Source organism: Selaginella moellendorffii, unplaced genomic scaffold (genome assembly GCF_000143415.4).
Source record: "Selaginella moellendorffii unplaced genomic scaffold, v1.0 SELMOscaffold_7, whole genome shotgun sequence".
Taxonomy (NCBI): domain Eukaryota; kingdom Viridiplantae; phylum Streptophyta; class Lycopodiopsida; order Selaginellales; family Selaginellaceae; genus Selaginella; species Selaginella moellendorffii.
In genome coordinates this window covers 1,672,179-1,688,050 of record NW_003314268.1, presented here as the reverse complement: position 1 = coordinate 1,688,050, position 15,872 = coordinate 1,672,179, and the positions used below count along the sequence as shown (strand labels likewise).

General features: G+C 46.1%; 1 protein-coding gene across 1 annotated transcript; it reads left to right on the top strand.

Moving 5' to 3' along the window:
- Positions 1–1,729: 1,729 nt before the first annotated feature.
- Positions 1,730–3,242, top strand: LOC112345198 (putative uncharacterized protein DDB_G0282499). Its single transcript, XM_024671513.1, has 2 exons — positions 1,730–2,931; positions 3,074–3,242. Exons 1-2 carry the CDS (start codon positions 1,730–1,732, stop codon positions 3,240–3,242), a joined length of 1,371 nt encoding a protein of 456 aa, XP_024527281.1.
- The last annotated feature ends 12,630 nt before the right edge of the window (positions 3,243–15,872 follow it).

Below are 15,872 nucleotides of genomic sequence, written 5' to 3'. Positions count from 1 at the left end.
AAGGAGAAGTGAGAACATTAAAAATACAACCACTACTGTATTTAGCATTTTCAAATATTACTATCGACTGGGAAACACAAATGCTCATAGTGAGAGCTTGCATTCCCGTACGACCAACATATTGTAAAAGACCAAAACAATTATTCAAGAATTTAGAAAAGATTGGACTCCTAAAGAGAGTTGCAATCATTTGCATACCTGCTCGATCCCAAAGTTGGAGAGCAGCACCAAATATTACTAGCAAACAGCTACACCGATCAATTTATGACACAACCGACCTCCTTCCAACAAACAAAATCATGCTTACTTACACCACCAAATTTTTCAAATACAAGACCTTTCCTGAGCTAGACTCATGAAAGTGACCTCGAGAAGAAACTCGGGAAGAATCGAGAAACAAACACTCGATTGAAGACTCAAGACATAAGAGCTTGACTTCGCATTTATATGACAAAATACAAACCTGCAAAAGACTCAAGACATAAGAGCTTGACTTTGCAATCTATGAAAAACAACATTTGATTCAACACACCGTAGATGAATCACAAAATTCAGGAAGTTTACCTCGGCATTTAAGTCGAGAAGATTTAGAAAACTGAATGCACAAACATAAACCAGACCCAATCAAGATCCGGGAAAGAGATCTTCAACAAAAGACTCGAGAAGTAAGAAAGGAAGAGATAGAAAAGGAAAAGTTAGAAGAACAACAACAACAAATCTTAGAAACAATATTAAAGAAGTACGACAAAGACGATAAACAAATTCAAGTACCCGAGTCAAGCAACTCGGCAGAAGACAAAGAAGAACCAAATATTGAAGACGTCCCAGAGTTTGAGCCGTTTGAAGAGGCAGAATTCACAGCACCAGAGTTTTACTCATATCCTAATTCACCAGAAGAACAACTTATCCAACAAAGTCTACAACAACAAATGGCAATCATCAACCTAGCAACAGCTATAGGGAACATGATTTCCTATCCCATTTTTACCGGTGGAAAAACCGAAGATGCGAACCAGCATCTCAAACAATTTGATCAAATTGTAAAGATGAACAAGCAAGAAATGCATCGAGAAATACTTTTCCCATACACACTTAAAGGAAAAGCCCTCGATTGGCACAACACACTCGATGATGCGATGACCCATGATGAAAAGATCACACAATTTAAAGAACAATTCCAGACTGGAGGAACTCAAGAAGAACACTATGAGATCATCAAGAATTTCAAACAAAAACCACGTGAAGGTATTCAAGATTACACTCGAAGATTTAAGTTCCATGCAAAGCGTTGCAAGGATTTGATAACGGAAAAGGAAAAAGCTTGTCCTATATACAAGGCCTTAAAGAAATCTATAGAAACATGGTAGCACTCGCTGCTGCAGCAGAGAATCCGGATGAAGAAAATGTCGATACACTCTCCAAAGAAATCTTGACATTAGAAAAACGATTTAAGCAATTCACAAAAGTGGGACCTTCACAAACCGATGATAGTTCAGATGATGAAGAAGAGGAAGAAATCCGCATCAAGACAAAGAAGAAACCATCAAAAAACCAAGACTTGAAGGAAATAATCAGGAAAATCTCACAAACCGAACTCAAGGAAGGAGTGTGGTGTACAAAGTGTAAAAATGAAGGACATACATATTTGGAATGCAAATTTCAGCTTCCAAAATGTCAAATTTGCGATAGAGAAGGCCATATAGCCAAGAATTGCCGATTTAGGAATACAATGGAAGTTTCAAGAATCGAGAATACTTCTCGTCGAGAGCCCAATCTTCGATATCAAGGAAATTGGAATAAAAATGCACGACCACCACGCAATGAACCTCCAAGATATAACAATTATTATCAACGTGATGATAATTTGTACAATCAAAGAGGAAACTTTTACCGTCAGAACAATTGCAACTACAATAGAATACCCCCTCAAGATCAAAGACCAAACAACTATTCTGGAAATTATGGAAGAAACTACAATACATATCAGCAACGTGATGGACCTCATGACAACTACCAATGTCCTCCCCCACGAAATTACAATTATGATCAAGAACCATATCGCAACTATAATCAAAGACCACCTCAAGCTCAAGGTTACAATTACAACCAGCGACCTGCACCACAACAAGATAATCAACCTCGACAACCTTACCAAAATGCAAATCGCAAGAATAACCAAGGAGTAAACAATCAGGCTCCGAGACCAAGACCACCAGCAGCACGGAATGTTGAGGTGGAAATTGACGAACCACAAACTTTTGAAGAACCAGCAATACGAACTATCACGAGACAACAATACAAGTATCAGCAACTAGATAATCTGGAAGAACAAGATTACAATGATGAAGTTGAAATTATCCCAGAAGCCGAATGGAAGAAAAGCAAGAAAATACTTAAAGCAATTCAAGCTGAATTGCAAGCACAAGATCCAGAAACAATCAAAGAACACGACAAACAATCAAACAATCAAGAAACAAGAAGTTTTACCCAAGAGGAGCTAGCACCTGTTCAGCAGAAAGAAAAGTTTCATGTGGAAGAGCAAGCTGAAGCAAGGTTGAAGCAAAACCTGGTGGAAGATGAACAGCCTGATCAGATTGAGCAACCAGCAGAAGAAGACGAAGACCTGCAGTGGCTAAAGGTGTTTCAGACGCAGGAACTTGAGGTGGTGCTTCCGAAGTTTTGTGAGCAAACGGAGCAGAAGAAAAATTCAGTGCCAGAGTTTGACGTGGAACAAGCAGCAGCTGGTCAAGCTGGCTTGGAGCAGAAAGCTGTTGTGAAGAAGAAAGAAGAAGATGTTAGACAACAAAGAGGTGTAGAAGTTCAGAACCTTGTGGAGCAGCCATCAAGAGGAGCCATATACCCAGGCCAAAGTTTGCACTTGAACGTGGCTGGTGTGAAGTTGGTGAAGAGACGAGGAAGTGTGTTTCTCAGGTTCTGGTGGGACAGAGGCAAGCTGGTTTCATCCTTTGTAGCTCTGTAGGAGTAGAGGAAGTAAGTAGTAAAGCAGCAAAATTGAAAGCCGTCCAGGAGAAGTTGTGGCTGTTTCAAGTCGGATGTTTAAAGTTTCGAGAAGAGGCGTTTGTGCAACTGATCTCGGGAAGAAGCTGGTCAAATTCAGATCACAAGACTTTGAGGAAGCAGCTCAGACTTATGAAGAGGAGGAAGAGGAGGAGGAGCCACATGAGGGAGCAGCTACCAGCAATGGAGCAGTGACTGCGGGACGCAGCACAAGGCAGTCGTAGGAGAGTGGAGAAGGGAGAAAAAGACAAGCTCGAGGATTCAAGCTTAGGAAAGTAAACTTGAGAGGTTCAAGGTTAGGACTATATTCCTAACCTTGACGTGAACAGTAGCGACTATAAAAGTAGGACTTAGAATGTTTTTAGACAGATCCCTAATACAAAATACATTGCAATACATCGTCATTTTGCCTATCTCTTCGGCTCTTCACAGCAATGTCTTACTTACCCACCGCCTTCAAGGGATCAAAGGCGTGGGACTAGCACCTTCAAGCACATGTTCACAGTCTCTACTTGGCTTGGCTCAAGCAGGTAAGTGCATTCATTTTGTAGTGTAGTTTTAGAGTTAGGGACTAGATTAGATTTGAATCTCCTAGGAAGATCTTGTGTGGACATTTTCCTCCTAGTCCAGAGAGTCCAGGAGTTTTCACCCCCCCTCCCCCCTAGGGGACAATCGCTTTGGGCTTTCACCCAACTGCCTGTATTAGTATTCGGACTCGGACTCGGACTCGGACTCGGACTCGGTCTCGGTCCCGGATTCGGACTCGGACTCGGTCTCGGTCTCGGTCTCGGTCTTGGTCTCGGTCTCGGTCTCAGTCCCGGTCTCGGTTCCATCTCGGACTCCATCTCGGACTCCATCTCAGGTCCATCTCAGACTCCATCTCGGGTCCATCTTGGACTCCATCTCGGGTCCATCTCGGACTCCATCTTGGGTCCATCTCAGACTCCATCTCGGGTCCATCTCGGACTCCATCTCGGGTCCATCTCGGACTCCATCTCAGTCCATCTTGGACTCCATCTCAGACTCCACTTCGGGTCCATCTCGGATCCATCTCAGACTCCATATCAGACTCCATCTCGGACTCCACTTTGGGTCCATCTCGGATCCATATTGGATTCCATCTCGGACTCCATATCGGACTCCATCTCGGACTCCACTTCGGGTCCATCTCGGACTCCATCTCGGACTCCATATCGGACTCCACTTCGGGTCCATCTCGGACTCCATCTCGGGTCCATCTCGGACTCCATCTCGGACTCCATCTCGGACTCCACTTCGGGTCCATCTCGGACTCCACTTCAAGTCCATCTCGGACTCCACTTCGGGTCCATCTCGGACTCCAACTCGGGTCTGCCTCGGACTCCATCTCGGACACTTCCATGTGTCATGTGTTGGTCCTTTTTGGGTCCCTTTTTGGAGCCTTGCTTATTGCTCGCTTCGTGCTCGTTCCTTGAGCACTTTATTGGGAGTTCCACTCCCACTCTCGACCTTCCAAGTCAGAGCTTTTAGTCCAAACGTGTTACACTCGTTTGGCTTTCGCTTTGGCCACTACCACGTGGCACCCTTTCTGGCTCCACTTTGGGGCCTAGGGATTTTGTGTCTCACAATAGTCTTTTGGCACTTACCAATAAATGAAAGATCTAGTCAATTTAAAATATTATTTTATACTTACTTTAAAATATCTTTATAGGATGTAAATTGTGATAGAAAACTCTAAAAGGAAATCTCTCTTTTTTTTAGAATTCCTCAAGTTTTGATGCAATTTTAAAGCTTAAAAATGAGTTTAGTTACAACTTCTTCCAAAGCATTACTTTTTTGGGACTAATCCAAATTGAAGCCAAAGAATGATATTATGTTTTCAAGATGTTGATGGATGGTATTGGAAGTGGAGCTGATCTCATCAAGTGGATACAGCTATATATAGATTTGCAATATTCTTGGGTGTGCTTTAATCATACACATAGAATTCCCAAATAGTCTACAATGACTACTATTGTGTATAATCCAAGGTAAATATATATTTATTTAGTTATGCTATTAATAATATTCTTTTATGTAAAGTATAATCCATGATGGTGTGAGACACAAAATCCCTAGGCCCCAAAGTGGAGCCAGAAGGGCGCCACATGGTAGTGGCCAAAGCGAGAGCCAAACGAGCGTAACACGTTTGGACCAAAAGCTCCGACTTGAAAAGTCAAGAGCGGGAGTGGAACTCCCAACGAAGTGCTCGAGGAACGAGCATGAAGCGAGCAAAAGGCGAGGCTCCAAAAAGGGACCCAAAAGGACCAACACATGACACGTGGGAGTGTCCGAGATGGACTCAAGTTGGAGTCCGAAGTGGAGTCCGAGATGGACCCGAGTTGGAGTCCGAAGTGGAGTCCGAGATGGACCCGAGTTGGAGTCCGAAGTGGAGTCCGAGATGGACCCGAGTTGGAGTCCGAAGTAGAGTCCGAGATGGACTCGAGATGGAGTCCGAGATGGAGTCCGAAGTGGAGTCCGAGGTGGACCCGAGTTGGAGTCCGAAGTGGAGTCCGAGATGGACCCGAGATGGAGTCCGAGATGGAGTCCGAGATGGAGTCCGAGATGGAGTCCGAAGTCGAGACCGAGACCGAGACTGGGACCGAGACCGAGACCGAGACCGAGACCGAGACCGAGATCGGGACCGAGACCGAGACCGAGGCCGAGGCCGAGACCGAGCCCGAGCCCGAGTCCGAGTCCGAATCCGAGTCCGAGTCCGAGTCCGAGTCCGAGTCCGAGTCCGAGTCCGAGTCCGAGTCCGAGTCCGAGTCCGAGTCTGGAGCCTGAGAGGGTGAAAGCCCAAAGCGTTCGTCTCCCAGACCCTGGGGGGTTTGGTGAGCTCCAAAAGTATAGTAGGGGGAGGACTACAGTGGAGCCAGTTTGGCCAGGAAAGGCCAGTTTGGCCCAGGAAGGCCAGACCCAGTGTTGGGTGATGAACTGACCATTGGGAAGTCCAAGACTAGAGTGAATACGGACCGACAAGCGGGGTAGCTTGGTGAAGTGTTCAAGAGCCGGCTCTAGTTCCCCCGGGAGATCGACTGGCCGATGCTCCCAGTCCAAGTGTGGGTGGCACTACCTACTTGGATACCAGGCGTGGCTCAACGGAACCTCGCTCTAAGCCCATGGCTAGAGCACCTAAAGGCGATAGGTGGGGAGAGTACCCAGGTGGCTCGCGTAAGGCCACGGTGTTCCGAAATATCGTCCCAAAGGCCCAGACTGTGGAAAGGAAGAGGAGCAGTCCTCTGGGGTAGTGACCAAGGACACAGTCGTGTGGTGAGGAAGTCCCAGAGGACCGTGGGACTTAGTGGTCGGGCCTGTGGGCCTCGATCCAGTGGCAGTGTTGGCAAACACGGCCAGGGGCAGAAAGGGACTTGGTAGGAACTGACAAAGGGACTTTGGGGAAGGCGATTCCCCAGGTCTGTGGGCATCCTAAGGATGCTAAGGAGTGGATCTAGGATGACCCCTCGTAGACAGATGGCCCAGTCTTGGAGAGACGGGATGGTGATGCAAGTGGTATTGGACCATTTGCGCAGCAAAGGTGAATGGGCATGGCCTTAGCGTAACGGGCCAAGATGTCAGTGGTACCTTTGGGTGTCGGTCATGGGATCGGACACGTGGAGCACTTGGACCAAGTGCAAAAGTTGAGTGGCATGGATGCCATTCTCGGGGCTAGCAAGCCCCAAGTCCTGAATGGGACTTATGGAGGTTGTGAATGAGACTCCTCCAAGTGGTCAAAGGTGTGGTTAAGTGACTAAAGTAGAATGGAAAAATTTAGTCGCTTACAGATGGTGATAGTTGTTTGTGAGATGAAAGGAGAAGACACGCCAACTCAAGTTCTTTTTTAGACATTATTAAATAAAACATACCAAATTAGAATAGGATCTTCAACACTACTAATGTTTTATAGTTTTATGAGTGATGAAGCACAAGTAAATTGACAAGTTATTAAAACTATCTACAATGGTGGTCTAGACAAGGCTTTAGTTGGTTGAGAGAGGAGTTGCCTTTTCAATTAGGAGCAAAGTTTATATGAACACATGGAAAAATGCATTCAAGTTGAATACTATGATAAGCATAAATAGTTATGCTAGAGTTTAAAAGTTGTAAACACTTTAGAAGATGCAAAAAAATAATACAAGTTCATACATTTATTCTGGGCTGGAGATAATATTTATGAGAAAGTAATTCCAAGACTATAGACTTGGCTAGTATAATGGTTTATTCATTTTCCACATTAGTGGACTTTAATTATTTCTCAAATGAGAAAATATTAGTATTAATCATTTTTATTAATACTCTTTCTAAGCTCTATTTCGTTAAAGTGGGAATTGTCATTATCCCACTTGTAAAATAAGGTTTCCAAACCTTTATATAGTATATAAATATAACAAAATTCAACTGCATTGAGGCACATGCCATTTTATTTTAAACAAGGAAATGTCTACTCAATCACTTCTCCTCCCCCTGCCACTGCTTCACCTCTCTCTTCTCCTTGTCATCGTCGTCCAATTTCTTTCCATCCTTTTAATATTGGCTCAGTTGCTCCGAGTCTAGGTGGAGCCCAAGTCCCCATTCAATCTTTACTTTCCCATTATTAATAAAACAACTTCGTAGACTTCCAATAACATGCTGTAACACTTCTAGTATAATGCAAATCCTCTCAAAGAATTGTCTTTTAATATTAATACAATGGCATGGAACCCCATGCCATAATAAGTTACATTTTTAAATAAATACATGCCATCTCAGACTGTTATTTTTTGCCTCCAACGCCTATACAATAATCTTGGAATTTCATCACTCTCCACACTATCAGGATTTAAACCCAATAGTAATGCCATCTCTTCTCTAATACGTCCACGCTCATGTTCAGTGGTCGAAGAACCCATCCGGTTGAGCAGATTATGGAGATGCGGATAGTGCTTGGCTAGACAATATACATGCCATAAATTATGACTGGTGTCTGTCCGATCAAATGGCTTTTGATATACCGTTCCATCTGCCATTTGGTTGATTTCTGCAGCCACCTCCTGGACTGGCCGATTCTCTATCACCATCGCTCCAAGCCGTTTTGCAAGGTCCCCCAGAACATACGGTTTCTTCTCCCTAGTTTCCATACTGCAAGAGATGGGGTGCACTGCATATGTGTGCGTGTTTGCTGCAGTTTTAATCGGCGAGTCATCGATGATGAGGATTTCACTTGAGCTAGCAGTCCGGTTCATCACTACAGCCTCTGGCTTGACGAAGATGGGCTTGCTACCCCTCACATGGACCATAGTCAAGCAATCCTCCTGCGTTAGGAGAAAGTCAAATGGTAATATTACTCGCGTCTGATCGTGCATCATCTGTAGCAACGTTAATGCATTGTGGCGCATCATGGATGTCCAAACTCTCAATTGCAAATTGAACCCGGCCCTCTGTTTTAAGTGTCGCATGGTCATTATTAGATCCCGCAGTTTCTCCTGTGTGATTAATGTGAATCTGTCTCTTTTGACCAACTTACGACCGCAGGCTTTGGAGGGTGCAATGACATTCGAGGACGAGCCACGCTCATGGGAGAAAAGGACACCGTTCAGATCAAAAACAATACAGTACCTTCGCCGTGACTCTGAAATGAAATGCGTCAGCATAAAAAATGGTACAAGTCAATTTTACCATCTACAATATTAGCGAATGTTGCTCCCGATGGTCGTTGAGAGGGTTTTGGTCGAGGAAACGTGAAGGGCGGAAATACTCTCCTCTGCAATGTGGGGTCAATCGCATCCGATGGCGTGTGGGCACATGCCATTTCAGCTGTAGACTCTGGTACAACTGGCTCAACAGTGGCATGGGGTGGTTCCGATGGCGTGTGATCACACGCCATTTCAGCTGGTGCCTCCGTTGGCAAAGTGGACATGACCGAACAGGCAGCAGGGGCGGTGTAGGGAGGTTCCAACGGCGCGTAGTCAGACGATTGGGCACACGTTGAGTCCGTTGGAAATGAGGATACGACCGGCTCGGCGGCTGGGGCGGCCTCATGTGGGTCCAATGGCGCCTGGTCACCGTCAGTTGGATACGTGGACAAGATTGACTTAGTGGTATGGGCAGCATCAAGTGGAGCGTGGTCAGCTTGCTTGGCGTTGATATGGATAGTAGCCTCCACCAGCTCTGATGACTCTTGCAGCCAAGTAGAGTCCACTGGCGGATCCATATGCATGTCCAAATATCTCCCTTCGATTGAGATGGTATCCTCCCGTGCTACTAAAAACAAACTCATTAGCACATTGAATCGACTATACTGTATTTACCATCAACTGCTATTGAGGAACTAGGACCGATATCACTTGGGCGCACTGCTGATTCTGAAGGATTGGACATACGTTTCGACCCTTGCTTGGCACTATCCTTCCTCGACACTAAAGGCTAGAGTTTGTAAATTCAACTGAATAATCTCTACTTACCATTTGCTCTGCGACCTACATGGACAATGTTAGAAATGGTAAAAGGTTAGGAATGGATGTATTATTATTTACCTGATGGTTTGTCTTGTATGACCTTCCTCCGCTGCTCTTTGGCCACCTCAGGCTGGCCATCGTCGTCATCATCGTCGTCGTCGTTATTGTGATCGTCACCATTGTGAGGACCATCCAAGTCCTCTTCGTCCTCCTCTTCTTCGTCCTCCTCTTCTTTGTCCTCCTCTTCGTCCTTCTGCTCTTCCTGCTCATTATCTTTCTCTGGCTCCTCATCCCCCTCATGCATTTCTTCCATAGGCTGCTCAGGCTGGATGGCTTGTTCTTCCAGGACCATCTTGGGAAAATCATCTGGCCGAGTCTCCATCTCAAAATACAAGACATCCATAGCCTGTTTTAGTGCGTGACCTAGGACCGTATCCTCACCCGACTGTCTTAACATGGTTTCTGCACGTTCTTGCACCCTTCGAAGACGACGAGATGAGAAAAACGTGGCCCTGACTTGAAAAGCTTCCCTCATCCATTGTACCTCTCCATTGAGATTGGGGAAGGGGAGTCCGCCATAGGAATCTGAGTCATGAGGTGGTGACTGCCTGCTTTCACTCAGCCCTTGATCTGCAATGAATGGCATGAGCACACACGCCATAACCGCGAGGCATTACCTATCATCTTTTCGTTGCCCTTCTTCCTTTTCGAATCAAACGCCTCTGATCTCGACGACTGTCCAACGTGCTTTCGCTTTTTATGACCACTGTCAGTTTGAGCTTGGCTGGTGCTTGCCTGTTTTGCCTTTGAAGAAGTTTCTCCTGCAAGGAATGGCATGAGACCACACGCCATTGCAAATATAATTTGTACCTCCTTTTTTCCTATTGCTTGTTTGTTTGTCCTTCTTCGATGCGCCACCAGTGCGCTTTTCAGTCCTCGTGTCTGAATATTCACAACGATCTATAATCAAAATGGCGTGAGGCCTCACGTGACCTTACCTTGTGCAGGTTGTGAGCTCGGCCCAACATGGGTATCTTCAACAGTAGCTGTTAACGCCGTTTCAGCATCTGGGGGTGGCCACGCTCCTGCATACAGAGCTTGTGAGATAACATTTAAACTTAAAGTGCGTACTCACCAAGTTCGCAGAGAAGATACTGTTTTTCTTTGGCAACTGTAATTATATGCTCCATTGAAGTCACCTCTTCAATGGAGTTTGTCACCGCAACACACGGGACACCCTTGAGTAGTGCGGCTCGAAAGAATAGTCCGCCGCAGTTGTACTCAACAACGCATTTGCCCTTGGAGTCGGAAGCAGGTGACCCACCCGCTATTGCGTTGAAGACCCAGCTGAGCATTTCCCATGCTGCACCTGGAGCTTTCTTTGGATTCGAAAGCTCCATAGCCGTCTTCAGTTCCTCAGGCACGGGTAAATTGACCTCCCTCAGATCAATTCGATTGGCCTTGTCGAACGAAGCTGGGAAGTCACTCCAGTCCCACTCTGCTGCAGGACCAATAACAAGGGCGAGTGTGAAGATGCGGACATTCCTCGGTATCTTCTTCTTAGCCATTATCCCATGGATCTCCCGCATCTCCTTTCCTTTCAACCGAGCCTTCACCTCGTTCAAGGCCTTCCAGAACTTGTGATAGGATTCGGAGTCGTAGATCATATAGTGGACTGAAGATTCCACCTCCGCAAGTCCCACCATTAAATCAATGATGGAGCTGACTTCGTCTGCATGAGTGATCTCCTCGTTTGTGAAGTCCATCACACAAAAGATGTTCTTGACCTGCTCATCTCCGCGGGAAACGATGCTCCTCCACCTTTGATCCTCATCCGAATTCAAGTATACCCGGTAAGGTTCTTGATAGGCCTCTGCTGCGGGGTCGAGCTGTTTCTGAAGCCGGCGGTCGACATCAATCTTAATGAAATTTGGATACTGATCCAACTTCTCAGCTTTACTTTTCGTGGCATCCCGCAGCAGATCGATGAACTTGGGGGCCCCCTTCACGTACTCGTCAATGTCTTCATTTGACAACTCCAGCGCTTCCATCATCTCTTGCGTGGTGTCGATGCTCACCCTCTCCACGGCCACTTGCTCGAAGATCCAATCCTTCAATAGCGCACGAGCTCTCAGAGTCGTGCACAAGTCCTCGTATGTCACAATATGGCCGGGAGTCATTTTGGTCTTGTTGAAGACTACCTCACCACGTAGAAGAGCATTAGCCACTGTCAGAAGGTCGTCGTCGTCTAGAGACCGCGAGAAACGCAAGGCGTTGAGCTTCAAATCATTGGGCTTCCGGCCGTCCTCCACACCCATTGAGTTTGGCAACTCCCCGTCATGGTACCTCCTCAGCACATCTACCCATTTGTCAAAAACAACTTTTGTCGCGAGTAGAATGTTATGGATGCTGAGTGTGTCATTGACCCCCAGTGTTTTCGAGAGAAGACTCGAGAATTCCTGCAATGGAAATGGCGTGAGGCCACATGCTATGCCACATACAACGAGGCTTACCTGCCAGGCGCTAGTTGCTAGTGCACGTCCTTGTCCTGGTTTTTGTGGCTTCTTCAGTTGAACCCAGAGCTTCCATGTTCGTGCCAATGTCTCGTGCAGACCCGATTTGTAGCACGTTTCTTGCTTGACATTCTGCGCGTGGGAGATGTATATGATAGATCGGAGGGGCGAGTTGCCTTTTATCAGGCGGACAACTCTTGTCTTGAAGACTTTCTTCACCTCCTCGCCCACCATAATATCCACAACTATCTCTTGCATCGCCAAGCTAGAATGCTGCCTGGAGACGGCATAGAACCGGATGTTCTGATCGTCCAACACCTTCCTATTGATCAAGTCTGGAAACCTCATCTCGCCCTTCATTTTTTGGTAGTAGGGGATCACGTCTGCGATGTCGGGTGTTACTGGACTTGTCAGCATCTTCTGCTTCAATTTCTCCACCCACTCATCAGATACTAGCCTTTGGTTGTATTTGCTTTGGATGTCGATACGGCTCACGTTGATTGTATATACTTTGTTGGAATAGTAACAAGTACTATTATCTGCGACGATTTTTGCTGCCTCTTCTTGCTCTTTCTGCTCTTTGCGGCTCTTCTTTTTGGTGGGTGTAGTGTTCGAACCCGAGGCAATGGCATCACTGAGTAGCTTCTTTTTTGGAGCAGGAGAGTCGGACGTTGGCTTGAGCTTGACCACCCTTTTCTGCTTCGAGGTAGTTTCCAGATCGACCCCCTTCCCCTTTGCTTCGCGAACTGGAGTCACTCTCAACGGCTCAATGTTGGAATATAGTTTTTGAACATCGCCGTAGGTGAGGTCCGTGGATTCCATGTGATCTTCATAGACCCGCAGCGTCTTTGAAATTGTGGGCCTCCTGGACAACCTCTCCCTAGCTCCCTCTAGGAATTCCTCATAGCCGCTGCCCCCCTCCGGGAAGCCGCTAGGATGTGCAAGGTGGATCTTGAAGGCAGACGCTGTCTCTACCACAAGTGCCAGTCCATATTCTTGCATGGAACTGCATGGAGTGTCTGTCACTTGGATGAGGATCCCCATGCATTCTTTTCTCCCACCATCTGTGTTGTACAGCCTCAGATCCTCACCTTCCATCCCGAAAGTCCAACTGGTGAGCTCCTCCCCCTTCTCTGCATCCACATTGACAGTGGCTGGAAGAAGAACGCAATTCCTCGCCTGTTCAGAAATGCACAACAATTAGAGCTGACAGATGAAAAGCTAGTAGCTGGAAATAACGTGAGGCCACACGCCATTCACCACTGCATCAGATGTCTTGAGGCTGCATCCTAAGATGGCGTGAGGCTACACGCCATCTGTAACCGGACTGCACTCGAGAGCCCAATCGGTGCATGCCAATGTTGCTACTGAATGGCATGTGGCCTCATGCCATTTTCTACTTGGCCTAAAAGACTTACCATTTGAAGCCGAATGGAGGCGTGACAACCGGACTCGCTGGCGAATGTGCACTGTGTGTGCAGCGGATCGTAGCAGCAAGGCTACTCTGCCACTTACAGTTGGAGAGTGGCGCTGAAATCTCCCGGGACGCCAAGTGGGCTGCGTGTGGGTGGCGGAGTGGGCGACGGAGTTGGCGGCGAAGTTACAAACTGGGTGTGTCTTGAAATGGACGCCGATGCACACGAGCGCGATGCGAGCGCGAGTGTGATGCAAGCACGAGTGGACGCCAATGCACACGAGAAACCTGTAGAGAAGTGGGAGCGCGAGTGGGAGCGCGAGTGTGCGAGCGCGAGTACGAAGCAAAATGCAAAACCTAACCTCACACGCGCGAAATGTCACGACGGTTGGTAATCCCGCCACGTCATCATTCCTCGGACTTGGGCGCCACCATTAATTTCTGGATCGGCGCGCGCATGCGTGAAATCCAAAAGAAATCCGCAACGTCATCATTCCTCGGACTGCATGCACGCGAAATCCAAAAGAAAGATCATGATTGGGATATCATTTAATACCCTCGCTATATTTATACTATGCATGATTGGATATTCCAAAGCATCTTGTATTTCCAAAAATGCCAGATGTTGAGCTAAATAAATTGTCAGAGGATTTGATGTGACGTTCAAGCGTGTGGGCTCATGCAATTTTGATCCCAAAAAATGCTCGGCGTCATCTGGCGTTATCTCTTGAATGGCGTGGGGCCGCATGCCATTTTCAGGAGCACATAGGAGTATATTCCTAGAATATTCTGACACGCGCGAGATTGTTTTGAGTTTCCTAGAGATCCAACCGTTAGATCGCAACTAGATTTTACAGAATGGTATACAATGTCCTTCTTGATGACCCTGCAAAGAAGCATCTCGATCGGACACCACATGAGACCACACGAGCCTTACAATGTTTCAGAGGCATTTGCCATAGATCCGACCGTTATTTTGCTCCAAGATTCTACAGTTTGGTGTGCATTGACCTTTCCATCGACACTGCAAAGGGACATCACAATCAGATGCAGGATCACAAGAAACCAACTTCACTAACTCTGGTTTCACCAAGATCTACGTAAGGAGTTATGAAATGAAAGGACCCTCTCTATTGAAATGTGTTTATGGTCCTAGGGGCATTGTGACATATCAAAGGATTTTGCATCAAGTTCTGTATTTGCATGTTTATCAAGCTACTGAATTGCTAAACCCTAAACCCTAAACATGTGGCAAATGCTGCGTGAAGAAAGATGCCCTTTCTGGGCAAATGCTGCAAGAGGCAGATGCCGAGCAGTTACACAGCGAATAATCTTGGCGCGGATCGCTGACATGGCATGGCAAAGTTCGAATCACTGACATGGCACAGCTGGATCGAGGCAAGGACATGATGTGACAAAGTTCAACGTCCGACAGCAAAGTCTAGAAGCTACTCAGTTTGAAATTTGTCAGAGGATTTGATGTGACATTCAAGCGTGTGGGCTCATGCAATTTTGATCCCAAAAAATGCACCAAAAAATGCTCGGCGTCATATGGCATTATCTCTTGAATGGCGTGGGGCCGCATGCCACATAGGAGTATATTCCTAGAATATTCTGACACGCGCGAGATTGTTTTGAGTTTCCTGGAGATCCAACCGTTAGATCGCAACTAGATTTTACAGAATGGTATACAATGTCCTTCTTGATGACCCTGCAAAGAAGCATCTCGATCGGACACCACATGAGACCACACGAGCCTTACAATGTTTCAGGGGCATTTGCCATAGATCCGACCGTTATTTTGCTCCAAGATTCTACAGTTTGGTGTGCATTGACCTTTCCATCGACACTGCAAAGGGACATCACAATCAGATGCGGGATCACAAGAAACCAACTTCACTAACTCTGGTTTCACCAAGATCTACGTAATGAGTTATGAAATGAAAGGACCCTCTCTATTGAAATGTGTTTATGGTCCTAGGGGCATTGTGACATATCAAAGGATTTTGCATCAAGTTCTGTATTTGCATGTTTATCAAGCTACTGAATTGCTAAACCCTAAACCCTAAACCCTAACCCTAAACATGTGGCAAATGCTGCGTGAAGAAAGATGCCCTTTCTGGGCAAATGCTGTAAGAGGCAGATGCCGAGCAGATGTATCTCAGGCTAGCGAAGGGGACAAACGAAAGCTAGCTATAAATATGATGGGATGCAAATAGATTACTAGGCTGGTCCTGCGAAAATCAAAAACCATAATTGAAAACATTGAAAATGCAAAAAGAAAGGTTTATAATATTTTTGAATTTTAAGTAACCAAATGAATGTAAGTAGGGCATGTGTTTGTAAGTTTAAAAATGCCTCAACCACTTAAATTCCCAAGTAAATAAAGCTGTTTCTATTTTTGGTACAGGTAAACTTTATAGCGTGTGGGCTCATGCAATTTTGAACCCAAAAATGCACCAAAAAATGCTCGAC